Source organism: Lissotriton helveticus, chromosome 10 (assembly GCF_964261635.1).
Source record: "Lissotriton helveticus chromosome 10, aLisHel1.1, whole genome shotgun sequence".
NCBI lineage: Eukaryota > Metazoa > Chordata > Amphibia > Caudata > Salamandridae > Lissotriton > Lissotriton helveticus.
Window position 1 is genome coordinate 150,767,028 of NC_136071.1, and position 23,505 is coordinate 150,790,532.

Below are 23,505 nucleotides of genomic sequence, written 5' to 3' on the forward strand. Positions count from 1 at the left end.
TCTCAGTATGGCTGCGAGGTTGTGGACTGCGGGGCTACTGTTATGCTTCGGGGTGCTGCCAGACGCCCCTTCCCGGCGCAGGGGACAGATGTCGAAAGAGCGTTGCCATGAAATGGATGAAACAAGCATTAACAAGAAACAACGGCACAAAAGGGGGGCAGAGGCTTACCTAAAAGCCTCGGTAGACGCTGCTCAGAAAGCACAGCGTCCTGTAGGGATTCGGGGGCGTGCTCTCCCCTTCCCATTGGCTGGAAGGTAAAATTCCAGCCAATGGGAAGAGGAGAGGGCGTGACTTAAAAAAAGACACGGACACGCCCCCGAATCGCGTTTTCACGGGCAGAAAGTGATGGACGCAGATGTCTTCCAATGGCTAGCCTCCATTTATGGAGCTAGCCAATGAAAGACAAGGCGGGACTAAGCCCCACGCTGTAAGAACATGAGATATCTCCTGGGCGGAGCTAGGTGCTCCGGCCCAGGCCAAACCTAAAAACCACGAAGCCTCAAGACAGTTACAACACGCACATTTCCGCCTTCAATTGTTGTCGAGTGAAGCACCTGATCCGGAGCTGTTTGTCATGTCATTCTACTTTCTCCACTTTCATCGCCTCAGTGAGGATTGGAGGAGACAATTTTTTTTTTGTGGTGTTTTTACACAAACTGTGGTGAGTCACAACTTATATTCTACTTTTCTCCTCCTTTTCAATGTACGACATGTAAGTATTCTGTCAGTTTTAACCGTTATTTGGCAGTTTCTACATGAGCCCCTTGCCTCTTCCACATAGCTGCGCAGATCTTCTCTAGCACCCTCTGTGACGACCCGCCTTTCGTCACGGAATGACGGAGTGACTTTGATTGGCACTATGTCGCGCCGGGAGCCTTTTACGTGCTGCATTGTTTTTGTCATCGAGTGAAAAGCTCAGTGGCGCTACAGAGCTTTCTTTGTGTAGCACCAGATGCTTACTGTCATGCTTCTGCTCCATGGATAAATAAGTGGAAATATAAACCCTCAGAGGAATGGCGTTTATAAGCATCTCTTGTGTCTTAATCACCCGACTGTCGGATTTCAGATACACGCACACCCTATCCGGCTAGAGGCAAGTCTTCCTTGTTTTCTACAATGGGATTTTGACATTTCTTTGAACTGGCAGTCCACGTGGTAGCTACATGACAATATTTGCTGTCTGCTATCTCCTTTAGGTTGTCTATTTACAAACAGTGGAGTGGAGTGTGTCACAGTACTACGGTGACACGCACACCTTCATCTTTGTCCTTCAGCTTACGTTATTGGTTGGCAGTATTCTTGCCAATTGCATTATCTGTTATGCACACACCTTATCCAATCACATAGGGTGGCAAAGGGTTCTACTCCCACTATGCTTACTACACTATTGCCTAAACAGGTTACATTTTGCGTTCATGGACTTTGGGCACTCACCTACAGGGGCTCCTTGTGCGTTTTTCTTATGTGTACTATTTCACACTTAACCTATTGCCCTCCCTGTGTAGGGAAATGTAATTTCCTCATTTGCTATTTTACACGTGCCTACAAGGGCCACTTACGGTTTTCTTCCTTACTCACGGGACCGTTGCATGGGTCTCAGTCCCATTGTACATCTACATAGTACCCTTACACAGGGCACAATTGTATGGGTCTTATACCCATTTACATTTACTCAGTCACCCTACATAGTACGTCTTATCGGTTACAGTCCCATTCGCATTGCTCCTCATACTCTTGCACAGGAGTAGAGTACAGTCATGGGTCTAAGTCCCATTGGCTGATATTGTCTTTCTACATTAAGTTTTATTGCTTTATTCACAACGCAATGTTATTCTCATGATTGATTGAATTGTTTTTTGGGGGAAATCGGGAGAGGATCAGTTGCACTATTGTACTTCTTTTCATCTTCTCTTTTTCCATTATGTCCAGCTTTCCTCGTGATGTCATACCTATTTTCATCCTTGGTCACTGGACTTACATTGCCTGTCGTCTTGCTTTGTCTCCAGCCATCCCTCCTGTTTTTGTTCTTTCTTCTTCCCTTTTCAGGAAGAGATCCGCTTTCCCTCCCCTCTGTGGCTGTGTGTAGGCTGGTGTCCTGTTTGCGTCATGCCTTATTCTTCCTTCCTTTCTTGCCTCGGAATGTTGGGACTGAGCAAGGCAGAGTGACAGTCATGGGCTGAGCAGCTGACAGGCAGCTCCTGGTGGGGCTCTGATCTACCACTATCTACTTGATATTATCAACTTTACTACCTGTTATCTTTATGAATAAAACATCTGGAATTACTACCTTCCTGAGTGGACCTTCATCACTACATACTGCTTTATAGTCTATGCAAAGCATGTGATCTACAGCTCACATGCCTCGAACGCATAATGCTACATACCCAGTAAACATCTGTTCTTGGCATGTAGAGCTGTAGATTTACATGCGCCTTCCCGGTTTCCTGTAGTTGTTGCAGTTCTCAGTTTATGTACATACGCAAGGACATCTCTATTCTACACTTACTAACTCCATTCTCACCCTCTGCGGGAAAAGAATCTTAACAATGAAGTCGATGCCCATGTGCGCTATCACCGAAAGGAGGAGTCACTTTACCTCATGACTGGAAAGAAGTCTTAGAAGAAAAACAACTTGCAAAAATCCAGGCCCAACATTAGATGGCAGGTGTATGCGAAGCATGTGAATCTACAGCTCTACATGCCAAGAACAGATGCTTACTGGGTCAGTAACATTATCCTTTTTTGCGTAACCCTAACTCTCAGCTCTTGATATTTAACTTTTGGCAAATCTCAGTTGGCACATGTCCAATCCTAGTTACTATTTAAAAATATTGGGGTTTTGATCTTGCTTTTATAACTTATCACTGCCATTGTGCAGATCTGTTGTTTAAATCAGATGTTCAAATACTTGAATTTGTCACTTAGGTGTCCTCTGTATTGGCTATGTCTTTAGAATACGGACTAAGACAAACCCTTTAAATGCAATTGACAGCCTCAAAAGTAACTATTTTCTTCTCCGTCCAGTAAAGTATTTGCACATTCTTCTTTGCACCCCATTTAGCATCAGGTTGTTGAAGTACGTTTATAATAACGACTAACTATCAAAGACCTCACATCGACAAAGTAATCTGCAGCTTGCATATGCTTCTTTATGAGAGAAAATGGTAAATTGAGATTCTGCCTAATAGAATGTCACGGATGCTTCATATTAGGCTTTAAATAGTTTGAAAGATCTAGGTTATTGTATGAAAGTGCCCTTTTTTTTCTTTTTGACATGGTCACCCCCACTTTTTGCCTGGTATTTATTGTAATTTTGAAGTGGTCTGGGTTTCTGCTAACCAGGTGCCCAGTGCCAGTATTCTTTTACTAAAATAAGACAATGGTTCAATTGTTACCCAATTGGCAAGACCTTTGGCACCTCAGAAAGACCCTAGTAAATGATAAGGGTACTACAGAGGGCCTCTAAGGGCTGCAGCATGTATTGTGCCACCCTAAGGGACCCACCACCAAAATCATGCAGACTGCCATTGCAGGCTGGGTGAAATTGTGCAAACAAGAGTGAAAACATCACATGATGACACTACAACATGCAATATATGTAAGTCACCCAACAGCAGGCTTTTCAGCCCTATGGCAGAGTGCATTATATACATGTGGGGACATATCTGCATGAGCAGATATGCCCCTGTGCTGTTTAGTTCAATTGCTAGATAGTACAAGTGAGCAGGAAAGCCATCTTAAGTACATATGCTATTCACTGTTCATTACGAGTTCGCCAGCTACATTATGGCTTCACTGACACCTATGGTGTTTGGTATCAAACATCTTTTCTTAATAAATTCTTGCTGATGCCGGTAGTGGATTTATTAAAACATGCGTCCAGAGTGTATCTTAGAGGTGCCCCTAAAACCTACCAGCCTCTTAGTGTGCTGGCTGACTGGTATTTTCCAGCCTGCCACCACAGACATGTTCCTGATCATCCTGCAGGTGAGAGCCCGCGCTCTCTGAGGCCGGAAACCATACCTGCTCGGGAGAAAAGCCGGATGGCTAGTGAATCTGCAAAGCAAGACTAGGGACTTAAAAAAAACCCAACCCTGCCGCTTTTTAATATGCAACCCTGGTTTCCGCAGATCAGGGCCTCAGGGAAGGTCACCTCCTGCCCTGAAGCCCATTTGGCACCAGGACAGGTGGAAAATTAGATATGGGAGTAGGCGTGTTGCACTACCAGGCCAGTCACACCCCTAGGGTGGGCTGGCTGATGTGCCCCAAGAAAGAAGTATTCCACCATTTTGATTTGGGTGGAATTAGGATCTCTGGGACAGGATTATACCCACTCCCCAGAGAGAATGGTCATATAGGGGGCATAGCGACCACAAGGGCAAGTAGCCCCTTGGCTACTACCCTTAGCACCCCTAAATTCAGTATTTAGGTGGCCACCTGACATCAGGAACTCTGATTCATCTGACTGAAGAAAGAAGGTGATTAAGAAGAGTCGAAGGAGCGGGATCTGTGGACTGCTGGTGGACTTTGCTGGCAAACCAAGCCTACTCCTGTCCCAACAAGCACGACAATCCAACTCCTCCTGCAGCTGTTCATCCTCCAAAAGCCTCGTTGGGCCTCCAGCACGCCTCCAAGCTGTCAGCATTTCCATTAAAATGGAGGAGCCACTTGCCTGTAGGCACCAACCACAAGGTCCTGCTCACTGTTCTGCTGTTCACCTGATCCATTGATGCATTAGCTGCACAGGTAGAGACACTGTGCTTCAAGAGGTCAGCTCCGTTTCTCCACCAAGTGTCAAGATGCTGGGTCCTACCGGATCCGCCCTGCACCAATGCCCGGAACACTAGACCCCTTGCAGCAACCTAAGCTTGTTTGTGTCCAATCTGGACTGCAACACAGAAACACCCGACCAGCATTCAAGGGATGTCTGCTGAGGCCAGCATCAGTGTGGCATAGCTATCCTGTTTTGTCCCCACCTACGGGTCCAAACCGAGAACTGGGAGTGCCTTTGATGCACAGGCCCTTCCTACCAAAACTCTTTGCATCCAAGCTTCCCGGTGCAGGTCTACGACCATCGACTGTGCTCCCTTGCTCCAAGGACCCCCACGAGCTGAGCCCCCTGTTGAGAGCTCTCGAACTTGTCACCAAGTCCCCATCTGTAGCCTGTTTCTAGGTGACCCCTGTCTTTGCTTGTGGTGTATCGAGCCAGGCTACCAAACCCATCCAGTATCTCTGCACCCAGATGCTCCAAATCGGGTAAATCCGAACTGCTGGTGGTAGTTTGTACCTTAGTCCCCTAGCATCTTGAGTCATAAAGGGAACCCCCAGAATTCGACTGTATGCAGTGTATGCCTTTTTTCTCCGTATGAAAGCCTCACAGCTTAAAAACGAATTAATGCAACTGTTTTATTTACCTGTAAAAATTGATACCCCCCCGTGCTGCTCGTTTGCTTTGCTTGTATTCGTCTTGCCGCCCTCATTGATGCTCTCTCTCATGTGCTGCTTTTCCCATTCCATTTCCTGTTACTTCCTGCCATGAACCTCTCCTCCGTTGCCCCCACCCTGCAGACCTATTTTTCAAAGAATTAAAAAAAAACATATTTTATTTGTCAAAAGTACATAGAGCGGAGCTCTGTAACCCAGAGGCTTCCGTAGCATCAATATACTTTATCATGACTTTGACACTTTTCTCATATATGAAAAGAATATAGAAAAGACTTGCAATGAAAGCAAAACGGAAGAAAACAAAGAACATACAATACCCCCCACCCCATCGCACTGTTAACCAAGCAAGATCAGTATATACAGTCAGAGCAGTCCTACATTCAATACAGTACATTTCTAAGAAGGCTCTATCCCACCCAGTGTATACAAAATAAAAGAAAACAGCAAACGGTGGTGGGTGGGGGGTGGGGAGAAGATTAGAGCCGGTCCAAGCCCTATGCTGGAACAGGCTCCAATTCCAGTCCCCGATACTTTGCCCAGGGCTTCCAGATTTTGTAGTGTTTACGAGGGCACCCCCTCGCTACAAAGATGGGAGCCTCCAAGCCCATACATAAATCCAGTCCTGTCTTCCAAACCGAGACGGAGGCCGCTGCTGTCGCCTTCCAGGCTCTAGCAAGTCTCGTTTGGCCAGGGTAAAACCCAGGAGCATAGGGTGACTTTTGTAAATGTTAACCCAGATATCGTCCATGACGTGTAGGAGAACCAGCTTAGGTTAACGAGGGAGGTCCCAACCCAAAACCTCTGACCGGCAGGTCATTAGTTCCAGTCAAAACTGCGCCAGCGCGGAACAATCCCATATTGTATGGAGCAGGTTGCCCTCTTCATGCATGCAGGGAAGACACACCGGGGAAGCCACCAAGCCCGCCCTGTACAGTCTGACTCTAGTGAAATATACTCTATGAAGGCTCATTGCAATTGCCGCTACACGAGGGGAGGCAAGTTTCTCCGTCCAGTCCTCCTCTTCGAGCGAGCCCACATCACTCTCCCATGCCTCAAGGTGATGCTGCAGAGATGGGGAACTATGTGTGACCAGGGATTGATACATTTTAGAGATCTTATGGTCCTGCAAATCACCCATGAAAACATTCGCCTCCACTGGACTGAAGTCGGCCAGCTCCTCCATTAAAAGACATTTTTAAAACCTGTTTTATACTTAAACAAGCATTTGCAATGCAATAGGTCTCGCATTAGGAAATTTTGAGCTAATGGTATTGTAAATGACAAATTTTTTATTTATGTGCTGGTTTTGAAAATAGCGAAATTAATAGCTTTGTCATTTACAATGCCAATAGTTTTAACTTTCGCAAATGTGACACCTATAGCATTTGTAACGCAATGTGTTGTATTTACATGACTTAGATTTGTTGATATTACAAATAACAAAGGCTTGTAATTTTTTTTAATAATTAATACTTAAAAACAGTTATTGTAATTTATCATAATGGCTATAGCTTAAACTTTTGTAAATAACTTTTGTGAAGATTATGTTCATTGTATTTTATTATGACCAAAATCCAAAAACAGAAGTGAAATATTAACATCTTTTTGTGACATTGGTAATAAAGCTTGACCCACTGAGAGAACATATTTGAACCAGTTGTTGAATTGGTTGCACAGATTGATGCTGTGGTGGGGCTGAGTGATGTTGTGGTGGCGACGAGTGATGCTGTGGCGTTCAGTGATGCTGAACGCCACAGCATCACTCGTCGCCACTAGTCCGTATTTAAGCGGTTCCTGTGTCTGGCTGTCTAAAGTATGTCTAAAATATGTCTCTACACTTGAGTTTTCTACACGCTGCTGAAGACAAGACAGCCGAGTGGACATGCCCCGCTAAACCTCATAGGAATACTTTGGGCACCCACCCTTAGTGTCCGTTATTGCTTTTATAGAGTTAATGTTCATGCCAACTGAGGTGCATTTGTTTACCATAACCTCAGAGCTGAGGAGCTATTTGGTTTGCACCCGGGTTATTTAAGAAACATAATCCTCTCTGTTTCTTTGAGATACGTAATTCCCAATATAAATAATGCGCGTCATCAGTAGAGCTTTGGACAGCCAGCGACCCGTCCCACCCATTGTGCACTATTTTCGTTCCTAACATAATGGGCGAGCAGTGAAGCGCTCGCTGTAAACAAATGAGGCTTCTCGGCGCTGAGGGGGCTGTCCGACGGGCCGCGCGCCTTCAGCTCCCACCTCCTGGGCAGTCTGCATTCCAGGGCAGAGGGGGGCAGAGGACTGGTGCCAGGACCCGAGGGAAAGGAGGCTCTCACGGGGCGAGTCAGCAGAGCATGGCCTCCTCACGGGGCATCTCGCGGCCGCCTCTACCACACAGAACATTCCAGCATCCTCCGGTGCCCTCGCCCTGGCGGGGGCGGGACCCCAGCAGGCTAAACGGCGCTGTCCATCAAATGTGCAACGGGGTACTCGAGGAAAGCGGCTCTGCAAGCTGGTGTGTTGAAACCACGTTATTAATACATAATACAACAAGTCATGAAACGCTCAAACTCGTCGAATGACATTTTGTTGCGGTCCCCTTCCTTGCCGGCGTATTTTGGCGCACGTCGGCCTGGAGCACAGAAGAGACGCGAGAGGGCAGGAGCGTGACGCCGTGAGCGTGCACGTTGGCGTTCCCTGCGGCTCGTGACAGTGGCGGCGCCTGCAGTCTTCGCCCACTGTACTTGAGGAGTGCTGTGAGGCTGTGGGACGGGGAAGAGTATAGCAGACCCGGTGAGGGGGGGCCTCGGGGCACATTGACGGTGCCCGCCCCCCCCAGTGATGGAAGCCCTGCGTGTGAGCGGGGTTGGGAGTGTGTGTGTGTGCGCGCGTTTGTGTGTATGTAAGCGGGGGGGGGCGGTGGGCGGCAGGGGGGGGGGTGGGTGCGCTTGTATGTGCCTGCGTGTGTTGTACCTGTGTGTGTGCCTGCCTGTGTGTACGTGTGCCTGTGTGCAGGGGTGTGGGGGCTGGCTGTGTGCGCACGGGAATGTAAGGCACGAGAGGGGCACGGCGCCGTGCGCGCTCACGAGGTCAAATCTGAGCAAATCTGCGCTCGTGCACCCTCTCGTGTCCACATTCCCAAATACGGGTAACATTAGTTGTCTTGCTGACAGCATTCAATCCTTACGCTTTGAATGCTAGGTCAGCTCGACCTAAAAAGAAAACAAAAAAAAGCTTTCATTATGCTTCTTCTCCCCATTTATTTAGCGGCCCGTATTGGATTAGTAATTACCAAAAAAAAGGCACTCCCGTCATTTTGGGAGTGATCATGCGTGGTCACAATGATGCATGTTCACTTATACAATGATGCCGCCTCGTCATTGCACCTTTTTAGGTCTCGCCTAGCGAACTCATCGCATGCGTTGCATCGCCTTGGCGAGACTATTGTTGTGGGTTTAGTGAGCGATGGGAGACATACCATGTGCGCACACGGACAGGCGATGTGCACGCGCATGGTGTCTCCTCTCTGCCTCACACGCTCCCACCCCGCGATCACACTACAAGGCAGACACACGCTTGTGTTTTGCTGCCGGTTTTTAACTCCATGCCTTTGTAGCGCTGCTACCCAAGCGATTAAGAGCTATTTTACCATGAGTGTTTTGCAAATTTAGCCTGAGCTGCTTTTTGTTTACTGGATTGTATAACGTGTTTGCCTTTAGGGGAAAAACCATGAAAGGAGTGTTTAAAGATGGTATTGTGTATCTCTTCAGGACTGATATTGGCGCTGGCAAGAAACCCATAGGTGCTATCCATTGCGCCAAGGGTGCTGCCTGTTATAAGATAGGTTCTACACCATATACCAGGCTTGCTGCTCATTGCAAGAACGGTGATCCTCTTGATGCCCTCCGTGCTGTGGTTTATGCAAAATAGCTGCTGGTACAGTTCTTTCTCCTGCCTTCATGCCGATCAGCTCAGGCGACAACTCCTCCTTGGTTTGGAGCTTGCTCCCTGTGCAGTGTCCAGGCTTAAGTAGGATACAGGCCAGGCATACAGCAGAGAGCCGTTGAGAGCTCCTCCAGTGGGACAAAGCGAATGGGCCCTCCCGTGCCTCTCCTCAGCTTTGTTTCTCCTTGTTCTGCTGCTACTTTCACTTCCTGCTACGGTGGGATGGCGGAAATGCATCTTTAGTTTTTCTCCACACGCCACTTCGTCCTTTAGGCCGCTGTCAGGCAAGCTGGATCAGAACTGCTTAAACGAAGCGTGTGAATTCTCTGCCTACCCAATAGGTGAGTAGTAGTTGCAGATCACCACAGGCGATCTCTCAGTGACCGCCGCATGAAAGAGCTATGCATATGCCCGAAGCATTCTCATTGTCTAAGCCTTTCATGTAGTTGGGAGCCATGCTAGAGTACATTGTGTAGACCGAATGGAAGATTATGGTTTATGGAGAAGTTCTTGAAGAGACATGGATACTGTCTCAATCCAGGAAGATGGTAAACTGCAGAAGCCACAGCATACAAGATTGCCAGTCCTTGCTTAGGAGCACGATGGCAGTGCAGCAGCTGAGTGTTGGGTTCCATCTTAGGCATGTGGTAGTGCCATTAGAGCGGAGTCTAGAACAGAGCTAGGGAATATGGCACTACCTGGTGGGGCAAAAAGGAATACAGATGTGATGCAGAAGGCCACCCCTGCGCACCTCTCAAAGCCAAGTATCTGCAGCCCAGGGACAACCCTTTGTGTATAGCACAGTACGGCAGTTTGCACAGATCTGTGCTGGGAAAGGCAGCTCGGTGATACTCTGGCAGATTGCTTTCCCAATAAGCTCCATCGCTTTGTGAAATCGGCCTGCCTAAAAGCCACTAGAGGAGATGGCCTGGAAGCTGCAATCCATTACATTAACAACCTCTTTAGCGGCTCTCCATTTTTGCCAAGGCCACTTTCGTTTTTGAACACACTCACTCCTGAACTTCTCTAAGCCACTTTGTGCCATTACACAGGTCGTCTTTAAAAAAAAAAAAATGAAAAAAAGATGGCAAAGCTCGCAGCCCATGTCGATAACTGATTTCCATGTGTCCCTGAGACCAAATGTTTAAAAATGTTAAGCTCCCTCTTGGGGATCCGCCTGGTAGGGGAGCCTGCAAGTTCTTTTTTTGTGCCGGTTTGAGAACTAAATGATTTAGCACATGACGCAGATGGGAAAATAGGCAACATATTATGATAAGGAATGGGTACAACAACCCACGCTGAGTTGATGTTTGGTTTTCTAAACGTCTCGGTGCCTTGAAAGTATTGCGAGGTTGGCTATTTACTGCTCCTTCTTATCTCTCCCGCCACAGTGTCTCAGCCCGGCCCATTCTCATGACCTGAGGGCCTGTGGCGGGAGTCGAGGCCGGTCCGCCGCTCTTCCCGTCGCTTTCTCACAGTGCTCTTAGGGGAGCTAGGAAGCTCACCACAGACTGCGCGCGCCGCTCTGGCACAACAGAAGCGCGGCAATCTCGGAGTCCTGCCGAGGACGCTTGGGAACCTCCCGTGGTATTTCAGTGAACCCGGAAAGAAAGGTGTGAAAACTGCACTTTATTTTTTGCAACCTTTACAAAGTCCTTGTAAATTTTTGCCTAGATTCCAAGCAACTTTTTTCGCTTCGCCACTCGTGCCTCTAGAATCTCAGCAAAAGGTAAGCTTGCAGGAAAAAATCAACAAACCTTTTCCATTCTGAATGGCCATTAATTCTGAATATGAAAAAAAGCTTTGCGAGACGAAATGTTAGAGGAATATTCTTTACACGTCTTCAAGCATGCTAGAGCGAAATTGTCACTTTGCAAATTGCAGTTCTTATTACGCGCGCAAAGGTAAATTGTGAAACTTGACAATATTTGCAGAGTGAAAACCGGGGGGGGCTAATTCTTCCAGCAATCGGCAGAGTAAATATGCAGGGGCTCTAAGATGGGGTGAAGAACAACAAAGCCTTGTTGACAAGTAAATGGTCTTTTAAAGACCTGTGAAGTACTGTGGTGCGGCTGTGTGTGTGCCCGGGAAGCTGGTCTCAGCCCAGGCTGACGCACACAACAGGGGGGGCTGAAGCCCTTTGAGCCCAATGGGCATTTCGCGCCTGCACCTCGGTAATTTAGCTGCATGCTCCTTGCATTTAGTTGGCCTTAATATCTGTCCCATCCTTAATGACCTTTGTTTGAAACTCAAGGGAGGCCACTCAAGTAGACGTTGACTCCTTTTTAGGTCGAGCCTGAGCCAGCGCGCACGTGCTGCTCTGCAAAACGTATTGTAGACGAGTAGCTAATATAAGCCCAGCCCACTCTGCCATTGGCTTGTCATTGTCTGTCCCAAATGCTGGCTGCTGGTTCGTCAGCCCGCTTGTTAGTACCACCTTCTCTTCATTTGTCACCTCCCATGGCGACTGCCCTCTTTACTTCGAGGGTTTCACTGGACGTCTTACTTACACTGTGAGCACTATTTTCATTAATGAGGTTCTCCTACTGCCTTATTAACTCCGTCCTGTTGTCCTTGATTTCTCCCCCCTGCCCCCACCCGCACTCCAGTTGTCCGTGCCTTCTCCCCCTCCCATTCGTTGTCCGTGCCTTCTCCCCCCGCCCATTCGTCCATGCCTTCTCCCCCCGCCCATTCGTTGTCCATGCCTTCTCCCCCACTCATTCGTTGTCCATACCTTCTCCCCCCTCCATCCATCCCGTTGTCAGTGATGATGTCCATTTGCAATTCAATAGGTCTAGCGAAAATGTGAGACCTATTGCATTGCAAATGCTTGTTTCATTATGTACATGCTGTATGGTGTACAGCATGATTTAAAGGCCCTGGCAGAGCCAGTAGGTCTCAAACAAAAGACCTAATTACTTTGCTAATACCTATTTCTTGTTGGTACTCTAATCGTCCCTGCTCGTTCTTGATGCAGTGCTTCTCAGAAATTTAATGGAACTGATCTGTGTGTAGGTTGTGTGTTTATAGAGTGATGGAATCAATACGTCCATACTGGTATGGACCCTAGGCTACGAACCCCAATGTTGCCTTGGTGCCCTTCTCTTAGTATTTTAAAATTGTTCCAGATTCAGTCAGATACCTGCAAATGAATAATATAATTGAATATTTAGACCCCTCACATGCCGTTACATTGCCCCGTTGTACCACTGAAGGTCTTAAAATAAAATACGCAGCTTGGCACTAGTTTTGTGTATTGGGTAGGTCAGAGATGATCAATAATTACTGCTGATCTCCACCATACTTCTTATAGCCTTTGTTAGTCTTTTTTTAATTTTTATTATAAACTTTATTTTTGAGTTTACAAATTACAATACCATAATAAAAAACAGTTGGCATCAAATCAATATATGTAGGCATATTTTTGGCATTATCAGTGGCTTATAAGGCAAAAGGTGGCATCCGGGAGGGAAATGTACAGTGGGGAAAAGGAGAAAATCCTGTACAATCATATCACAGTGGGGGAGGAAACCGGGCACATTACTGAAGTCCACTGCACACAGCACTAGGGTCAACCCTCCTGCCCCCCATTGTGAGTAGACCCCCCGGCTATAGCCAACCCACTTCCCTCCTCACTGTCTGTTGCCTCTTGCGAAGGTCTTTGTTAGACTTTAAACCAGAATGTAATCTTTCTTCATCACTTTCTGCTGCAGGTACATCTTTCTTGAATATGCATCTCCTGCGAATGCTCAAGATGCTGTAAAAAATGCAGATGGCTACAAGCTGGACAAGCAGCACACCTTCCGAGTGAATCTCTTCACCGATTTTGACAAGTAAGACTGGTTCATACTGCTGTGTTTCTTTGTTGCTTGTCTAATGAATTATTGTTGACTTTGCAATAAATTTTACCTTGATCCACATTCTGTCAGAGCAAGCCTTTGGCTAAATTGTTGATTGTTGCAGGTACATGAACATCAGCGATGATTGGGAAATTCCAGAGAAGCAGCCTTTCAAAGACTTTGTAAGTTTGTCTTGAGTGCTTTAAAAAAAAAAGATTAATTTAAATGGATATTTGACGGCATGTAGAAGCTTATTTCTTTAGATGTAATGATGCAGGTCTAGTTACACTATTGATGGCATGGTTCATTTTTGCCTGTTAAAAGTAATCTTAAGTATAAATGTGGGCTTCAGTGAACAGAAGCATGGCATAATTTGCAGCTGATGGACATGAGGAGAGAAATAGTTCATCACTTTTAGGTGTGTGATGTTGGTGTGTTCCCAAATTTAAATAACTCTTAATTTATTTCAATGCAGGGCTAGAATGAATGAGAATCCTAATCATAACAGTGGATCTTATTTTGAAAAATCTTTAATACTTCCAAGAACTGCAAAGATATTTTAATGGCACATCTCCGATGTAAAAAGTTCCCATCACCAACCTTTCCCATCGGACTGTTGTAACATCTTTGGAGTCAGCAGCTCCCCCAAATATTACAAAAAAAAATCTTCCAGGGTATAGAACATTTTTCCATCTGTATTTAATTTGGAATTCAGCCAGATTCAGAAACCTAATATTTTCCGTCTCTCTTGGCCGACAGTTCTGCTATACAAAGGTCAGTTGCGGTGTATATTGACAGCTTTTGACGTATGAAAGTGAGATTTATTAACGAAACTTAAATAGTTGCCTTTGTGCACATGTGCTAGTAACAGAATGCTACAGTTTGGTACACTGTTTTTTCTATGCCTGTTTAGAGCTCCAAAGCCATGTAGATACTGAACTGTTAAGCATATATAGAAATATACTTGTTTTACCTTAACTTTTCATGTGCCAAATATAAAGATGGCTAAACAGCAAAATAGAGATGCAAATAAGGATACCTACACATGAAAACATCGAGCAAAATAAATGCTTCAAAACTAGGAGCCCTACCTCTCGTAAGCAACTAATATCTGAATAACCGTTACAGCAGGAGACTGTCAGATAGGTTTGTGTCTTCTCTTGTAACTCTCATTGGATTCCAAAAATCTGGCCAGTGTTGGGTATTTGAGTTAGATAAGGGGTCTTGCAAGTTTTGATAGTTTTGTAAATCGTTGATCGGATGAAGAAAGGAGAAGCTGGGAGGCACCTGGACAATTCACCCTTAAAGGGCAGCAATGTTACATTTCTTTTTCTGAATGGTATTGCAGACATTATCATGGAAATATGACTTTTACTTTGGTTTGGTGCTTTCTCTTTTGGGTTGTGACTACCATTGGAGGTATGTAATTATGAAAATGTTTGCTATAGTGTTTGCTTATACTACAGTAAAACTCTTCTCTCTGATGGATACTTGCATCAGGATATCCCTTGCCTTTTGATTCTTCCCTGTTGCCAGTTTGCATTCTTGGATCGCTAGCAGTAGTTTTTTCTTACCAGCAGGTAGCAGTTGTGACTCAGACCCGCCCCAAACATGACGACACAGGGCTGCATACAGGCGCCACACCTGAGCAGTGATGTTGGTTCCTCCACCCCCCCCCCCCCCCCCCCCGGCCACGCCCATGCCTACTGATTCACTGCTCTGCTCCTGACAATTTCTGTGATGTCTTTAAAGCAGTGCTTCCCAAACTTATGAGAACAAACCTTCACGACCTACCCACCGTTAAAATTTTTTTTCTTTAATTAAATGCAGCTAAAGCATTGTGTAGTAGCACACTCCTGGTACTGAGGCCATTGTAGATTCTGGCTCGAGTAGGGTCCTTCACAAAGGGCATGTTTCAGATACTTGACTTTGCTTCAGTTTCATTTGGCCTGCTGCTTAGTCCCATGGAACCTTCTGGGGCTCCATTTGTACCTCTATTGGCTCACTGTCCTACAGCACTGACTCCGCTGAACATTTAAGTGCCCCACCAGAGGACTGGGCTCCTAGTTCTCTGCCAGGGCACTTCCCAGACTGTGCTGTATTGGCGCTGCCACCAGCTCCACATATAGCGATACCACATCTGGCAGTGCTGCCCTCAGATCCACATCCTTTCTCTGAGTTTTTTAACCCCTTGTTGTACTACACAACGAATAAGGGGGAGGAGTGAAGGAGAAGGGGGAGCGAAGGAGAAGGGGGAGCGAAGGAGAAGGGGGAGCGAAGGAGAAGGGGGAGCGAAGGAGAAGGGGGAGCGAAGGAGAAGGGAGCACCTACTTCTCCCGTATTGGGGTGTCTTTCATAGATTCACATGCCTGAATCATTCCCCGTCGTCGGAGTGGGAGTCCCACGGTATATAAAAAAGCAATAAAATGCCTGTAATAACCAAAAAACCCTGGTAATAACCAACCAGGAAGTAAAGTAGCCCTAAGCTACAGGAGCAAAAACTCCCACACTCATGACTATCCTGGTCATTTTGTATAGACCAAACTGCAGCCAATCAGGCGACAGCACCCACCAGAATGTTCTTCCCAGAGGCTCAGGCTCTCAGATTTTCTACTGCACGTCGTGTGAAGGGAGTCTCCCTGAGCTCTGCTCAGTTTCTTCTTACTTTGGTTGGTTTTTTACCGTCTAAATAGGTCTACTTCAAAATCCCTTTTTAGGGCTTGTGATTCCTGTGGAAAGCTGAAGCTGTTCAAGGAGGATCCTCACAAGAAATGTATATATTGTCTGTATCCAGATCATGAGGCAAAGGAGTGTAAAATCTGCAGGACTTTTCCTCAGAAAACCCTCAGGGACAGAGAGGGTCGTCTTCTCCTGTGACTCCAGAGGATTAAGGACAAAGATAACCCTGTTTCTGAGGTAGGGAGCATCGCCTCTGGGTCTTCTATATCCTCTAGGAAGAGGAAAGCTGAGGTTGGGTTAGCTTCTCCTGGGGCGAAGGTGTTGAGAAAGGCCCAATCCTCTCATGATTCTGGCGTGCCTTCTACTTCAAAAAAGGCTTCACCACCTATCAAATCTGACCCTAATACGCTCTCAAAGAAAGCTGGAAAATCTTCCAAGACAGCTTCTCAAAATGTTTTTCCTCAGACTGCTCCTTTGACCACTTCAGCGTCAAATACAGCTTCACCGTCGCCATCTCTTCATGTGGCCACCTTTTCAACATCTACGGTGACTTTCTCCTCACCAAAACCAGCTATGGTGATGTCTACAGCCTCTTCACCGTCGACGCTGGTTCATGTCCAAGTTCGACCTATCTCGTCGTCGAAGATAGTGCCATCTACCGTTGACGTTCCTCCGTCGACGAGAGCATTGAAGGTACCGTCGACGGGTACTCCGTCGTCGACTCTAACGTCGTCGAACATCTTACCGACGACGAAGTTATCCCTACCGTCGACTACCTCGTCGACATAAGAAAATATCGTTGTTGACGACCTCGTCGACGAAGAAGACACTTCCGTCGACAGTCATCGTCGACGGCAATGTTACCGTCGACGGACATAGCGTCGACGAAGATTCTCGATTTTCAACCTGATGCAGGTTTGACACCGTCGACGGTGGCATCGTCGACGCCCCCACTGTCATCCTGTACGGAGTTGCAAGTTTGGTCATCCAAGACACCCGCAATACCTCTGCCTTCTCCAACTACCACAGCTTCACTCTTGGAAAAGCGTGGTTCATCTTTGACAACGCTGTCTCCATTGAAATTACCAGAAAAATTACTGGATTCTGAGGAAGAGGAATCCTATGAAGATGACACTTTCCGTGCAGCCAGAAGCCCATCTGAGCTGCTTATAAAACTTCAGGATGAAGAGCAAGATGAGGAAGAACAATTCCTTGAACCTTCTGGTCGGGCTCCTGTCTACTCCTGCTACACAAATGCCGCTGGACCTATTGCATAATCTGCAATATATGCTAAGCGATTATTATTGTTGTTTTCCACCTTCAGAATCAGGTGATTCTCACTTCTCTACGCCGGTACCAAGAACATCTACTGCAACACTAAGGCCTCCAAGACCAGTTTCTCCGCTTCCGACTACGGAGAAGCAGCCTACCATATCTTCTTCGCCAGGGCCATCTCATCAGGTGCAGGATGATCTTTCTTCGGAAGAAGAACGAGAAGAGGGCAAAGTAGACGACAAGTCAGTATCGTCGGAGTGGGATGAGTATCAGGCACAAACTCCTTCTCCAGCTGCCCAGCCTACGGCGGATTCTCCACCGGTGGACATTGCAACCTTTAACCAAATCATGGGCAGGGCAACAAAGAAGTTCCTCATCACAATGGAAGCTAAGCAAGATGAGTGTTTTTTGTTTGATTTTAAGGACTTACCGCAAAGGCAAAGTTGGTCCATCCCTGTTATTAATTTTACCTGGAAGGAAGGCCTAAAAGTAATGGTGACACCAAATTCTTTACCTGCAGTTCTACCTCGGGTGGATAAAAAGTATAGGGCGCCTAATAAGTCACCGACATGCCTTATCGGCCAGGCAAAGGTGGATTCTGTAGTTGCCCAGGCGGCTCAGAGGAGAGCCAAAAATCTGTCTGCACAAATCACTACTCCCCCGGATAGGGAGGGAAGGCGCCTCCACGCAATAGGAAAGAAGGTCTCAACTATTGCGGCAACTACTGTTCGTGTCGCAAACTCCCTTGCAATCCTTGGAAGGTATGACAGACAGATGTGGTCGGACATATCTCCGTATATTGAAAAGCTCTCAGAGCCGGATAGATCTGAAGCCAAGAAGATTTTGCAAGAGGGAGAATGTGTTTCATCAGAAATTATTGATGCTGCAGTGGACGTAGCTGCCACAGGCTTCAGACAGTTAGCGGGTGCAGCTGTTCTGAGAAGACAGGGATGGTTAAAATCTACATCCTTTCGTCTGGAAGTCCAGTCTAAGATCATGGACATGGCTTACAATGGAGAGTTCCTTTTGGACAACATGTGGATGAGGCTTTACAAGCCATAAAGAAGGATACTGAGACTGCCCGATCCCTGGGATCTCTTCAGTTTCGTAAATCTTCCTTTCGTGGTGCAAGAGGAAGAGGCAATTTCTCCAACAGAGGAGGTTATTCATAGCAGCGTTCCTTCAACAATTCACAGGGTAACCAACGATACCTACCATACCGGCAACAATCGTATGGTCAAAGGAGAAACAACTACTCTCAGTCAAGAGGGAAACCCTCTTATCGAGGAAGAGACAACAACAAGAGCAAGTGAGACAAACATCCTGCCACCACTTCTACCCAACCTGAAGCAAATTTGAGGAAGAATATCCCTACATTACTCAAACTGGTCCAAGATTGCCACACACAGATGGGTTCTAGATGTGGTATCCAGGGGTCACATTCTGGAATTCGTGAAAACCCATCCAAATTCTCCCCCAAAAGGACCACCACCAGCTCATCTCAAGGAGCTGTTTTCCCAAATACATTCTATGATTCGGAAAGGAGCAATCTAGAGGGTACCTCAAAATCAAAGAGGGTAAGGTTTTTATTCGAGATTCTTCCTAATCCGCAAGAAGTCGGGGGACTGGCGTCCCATACTCGACCTGCGTGCCCTCAACAAATACCTCAAAAAATTATCCTTCAGAATGTTAACGCTTCAAGAAATCCTCCAGTTTCTTTCAGAAGGGGATCATATGGCAACACTCGACCTTCAAGACGCATACTTCCATGTGCCCATCTTTCACAGACACTGGAAGTTCTTGCGGTTCAGAGTGGCTGGCAGGGACTTTCAATTGAAAGTCCTCCCCTTTGGACTACGATCGGCCCCCAGAGTCTTTATAAAGATACTAGCTCCGGTGGCAGCTCACTTGCGATTGGAAGGAGTTCAGATTTATCCATATTTGGACGACTGCCTTATCAAGGCCAGTTCCTTCCTCACGGCAAGTACTCACGTTCAGAGATGTCTGTCGCTACTTCAGAGTCTAGGTTTCTCGGTAAATTTCGAAAAGTCTGATCTAACCCCATCACAGAGAAAATCTTTCTTGGGAGCGACGCTGGACACAAAGCTCGCCCAAGCCTTCATATCAAGAGAAAGGCAGTTGAAGATTCACAAGATGGCATCTTCATTGCTAACAAGAAAGTGCGTTTCTGTTCGCAAATTCAAGTCTTTCCTAGGGATGATCTCGTCCTGTATTCCTCTCATCCCCAACTGCCGCCTAAGAATGAGGCCCTTACAAGAGGAACTCGGTCTTCAATGGGTACAGGTATCAGGATCATTCGAGGACGTGATCAACATAACCCCTCGGATGAGGAGCGCTTTTCAATGGTGGATGCAAGATTGCAACCTGCAGACGGGATGTGCATTCCTAACGGATGTGCCCAGATTCATCGTGACCACAGATGCGTCTCTGAAAGGCTGGGGCGCCCACCTTCAAGGAATGACAATCAGTGGCAAATGGAACATACAGGAAAGAAAATGGCACATAAACATCTTAGAGTTGTGAGACATCTTTCTCGCCCTGAAATCCTTTCAAGCAATGCTGGAGAACTCTACGGTTCTGATTCGAACAGACAACACAACCAGCATGCATTACCTGAACAAACAGGGAGGCACAAGGTCAGCCCGATGTATCCCATCAGGCACAGGAGATTTGGAATTGGGCCCTGGATCACAACGTCAATCTGTCAGCGGTCCATGTTCCAGGGGTTGCCAATGTTTTGGCGGATTCCGTCTGCTGCAGGCAATCACGAATGGGAGCTACATCAACCAACCCTGGATCACATATTCCAAGAGTGGGGTCATCCCGACCTGGATCTGTTTGCGACGAATCAGAACCGGAAATGCCCACGCTTTGCAAGCTGGATTCCCCACAAGAACTCATGCGGGGATGCCCTTTCGATGAACTGGTGTCAGATATTTGCGTACGCCTTTCCACCGATTCCTTTAATTCCCAAGGTCATCAGGAAGATGAGGAGACAGCCATGTCGTCTAATCCTGGTTGCTCCAAGATGGCCCCGACAATATTGGTTCACCGAACTCCTCCTCTCGGAGTGCAGACCGATACAGCTGCCTCGAATACCGAATCTCCTGACAATCCAAGAAGGCCAGGTGTACCATCCGGACCCAGTTTCATTGAAATTATCAGCCTGGCTCCTCAGCACAATGAGTTTGCCAGCTTAGACATTTCTCAAGATTGTCAACAAGTTCTCGCTAATGCTAGAGCGCCGTCAACGATAAAGACCTACAAGCTCAAGTGGAAGCGTTTTTGTGTCTGGTGTCAAGCTGCTGATCTGCATCCCATTCATGCTAGACCAGAACAAATTTTGCCTTTCTTTTTGCATTTAGCTAGATCGGTTTTGGCACTCTCTACCTTAAAGGTATTCCTGGCAGCCATTTCCAGATTCCGTCAGGACGGAACAAACTCTCTGTTTTCGTCAAGTATAATCCAGCAATTCTTTAAAGCGCTATTCCGTATGTTCCCTCCAATTCGTCGACCACCTCCGTCTTGACATTTGAACGTGGTTCTAGCTCAACTCATGCGTCACCCCTTCGAGCCCATTCATAAGATTGATCTCAAGTTTCTTACTTGGAAGGTCTCTTTGCTATTGGCGTTAACATCAGCTAGAAGGGTCAGTGACATTCAGGCATTCACTACTAAACCGCCTTGCTTACAATTTACCTCAGACTCTGTGGCGCTACGTACCAATCCCAAGTACATGCCCAAAGTTCCATGGGATTTTCACCTGAATGAGCCAGTGATCCTAAAAACATTTTTTCCAAATCCTCAATCACCGGCTGAAAGGGCCTTACACTCTTTAGACATCAGGAGATGTCTCAGGTTCTATCTTCAAAGAACAGCAGCTGTTCGCAAGACAGATCAATTGTTTGGGGCATATGGAAGACTGCGCCAAGGCTGCGCGGTATCCAAACAGGCTATAGCCAGATGGGTCTCGTCAGCAATTGTGCTATGTCATCAACAGGCAGGAAGACCTTTACAGTCTTTACCAAGAGCGCATTCTACAAGGGCGGTGTACTCTTCCACCACTCTCTTCCCTGGTGTGCCCCTGCTACAAATCTGCCGAGCTGCAACGTGGTCAAGCAGGCACACTTTTACAAGACATTACTGCCTGGATTCAGCAAGTGATGCAGATGCTTCAGTGGGAAGAGCAGTTCTACTCAATCTTTTCCAATAAGGTGAGCCTCTGTTCTCCCTCCTCCTCTATGCTCTTGTTTAGACGCTTCTAACATGTTATTGGTTATTACCTTGCATGCATATCTGCTGTATACTGTAAGCGTCTTATGAGCATAATGTGTTTTCTTGTACTGCTATCTACTCTGATTCAGGCATGTGAATCTATGAAAGACACCCCAATACTGGAGAAGAACAATAGTTACTTACCTGTAATCTGTGGTTCTCCAGTATTGGTGTCTTTCATAGATTCACATGCACCCGCCCACCTCCCCTCAGAGGCTCCCTCAGGCAATTATATTGGTTTCACTCCTGTGCGAGAAAATCTGAGAGCCTGAGCCTCTGGGGAGAACATTCTGGTGGGTGCTGTCGCCTGATTGGCTGCAGTTTGGTCTATACAAAATGACTAGGATAGTCATGAGTGTCGGAGTTTTTGCTCCTGTAGCTTAGGGCTACTTTACTTCCTGGTTGGTTATTACCAGGGTTTTTTGGTTATTACAGGCATTTTATTGCTTTTTTATATACCGTTGGACTCCCACGACGGGGAATGATTCAGGCATGTGAATCTATGAAAGACACCAATACTGGAGAACCACAGATTACAGGTAAGTAACTATTGTTTATCTGGACTTTTAGAATGCCCTTTGAATCACCAAATGGCCCTCTTCTATAAGAAAGTTGTTTTTGTGGTTTACAGTAAATAGGAGCGCTGCAGATGTGTTAGAACTATTTTATTGTGAGGGACAGAATGGTGATTTGCTTATTGAAATCCTTCAGCCGTGCCCAGCTATTTCTGAGGTTTTGCCTTCAATACGGCTTTGGTTGACACTACATTAGCAGTGTAAACGTTTGCTTGCCAGTATGGCTTTGGTTCACGCTACATCGGCAGCTTTGTCTAAGCCGTTTTTTACTTCGCCGTTCCAGTGCTAATTGCCACCTGTGTACTCCTAGTTACTGCCACATAGCCCTAGGCCTTAGCCTTGCGGTGCAAGCCTTGTCTTGTAAAGTCAACCCAAACTATTTACCTTCCACTCCTTCAAAGAGGAGTTGAAACCTATTGATGTGATCACAAAGAAAAGAAGATTTTTTCTTCAGATGATCTGCAGATTCCTCACTTTCTATAACAGTTGGAGCCATCTGGATCTTTAAATGCCCCAATTGTGACAGAGCAGGCACATTCATAGGCACCACCTCTGCACAGTTAAAGTCCCTTTCTTTCCACACCCTTCAACACATATCGGGCGCTGCGCTCCCAACTTTGTTGGGTGTCCGACAACTCAAACAAGCATTGGCATATCCAATAGGCCTCGCATTTGGGACCTTATAAGTATTTAGTTATGCATCACAATATCATTGGTGCAGCAATATTAACCGTTGCATGGCTAAACACTTATAAGGTCCCAAAGGCAAGACCTATTGGCTTTGCTAATGCTTGTTCCATTTAAAGCACTGCAGACCAGGAATCTTTTGCCTCCATCTTATGGAGTACAAGTAAAGTTTTTCTTGACACAGTTATATTCCAAGAATTCTGGAGACAACACCTGGTTAAACAAATTCTGAAAAAGCCCGCAAAGAATACTACAATCCTGAACAGACTCGTAACAAAAAGCGAGAAAAAAGCTATGCCAATGCTTGTTTTTCTCTGGTGATCTGCAAATCTCTTGTATGTGGATTGGCGATGTAGCACACGCTGTTGCGCTGCAGGTCCGCTATCTAGTCAGATCAGAGAAGATTTGACGCTCACGCGATCCTAAAGTACAGCGACCAAGCATTCCGTTCTGCGTGGTGAAGTAAAGACATAACTGGTCACGGCTTTGTGCGTCCTCCCAACACTGACTGCAGCTTTAACCCTATTTACATTTAACCCTTTGTTTAGCCTATGATAGACACATTTGCCTCATCTGTGGTTATTGCGGCATCAGAAGGTATCCATGAGCAAGAGAAAGGCACCCGAGCAGAGTCCCAACGAGTGCATCACCGACTTTCTGACTCGTGATATGATTTGGAGCAACTAAAAAGGGAGTGGGACGAATCTCCGAGAGTACATTTCAAATCTATACGATTCTTAATGCTTCACTGAGGGCATCACGACATTGC

At 46.4% G+C, this 23,505-nt stretch overlaps 1 protein-coding gene across 1 annotated transcript in view; it reads left to right on the forward strand.

The window, feature by feature from the left end:
* Positions 1-23,505, forward strand: part of EIF3B (eukaryotic translation initiation factor 3 subunit B) — a 404,806-nt gene that overhangs the window by 62,878 nt on the left and 318,423 nt on the right. Inside the window, exons 3-4 of the mRNA XM_078664978.1 lie at positions 13,099-13,218; positions 13,349-13,406. Of these exons, the coding sequence (XP_078521104.1) occupies positions 13,099-13,218; positions 13,349-13,406 (178 nt within the window). The remainder of the gene's footprint in view (positions 1-13,098; positions 13,219-13,348; positions 13,407-23,505) is intronic.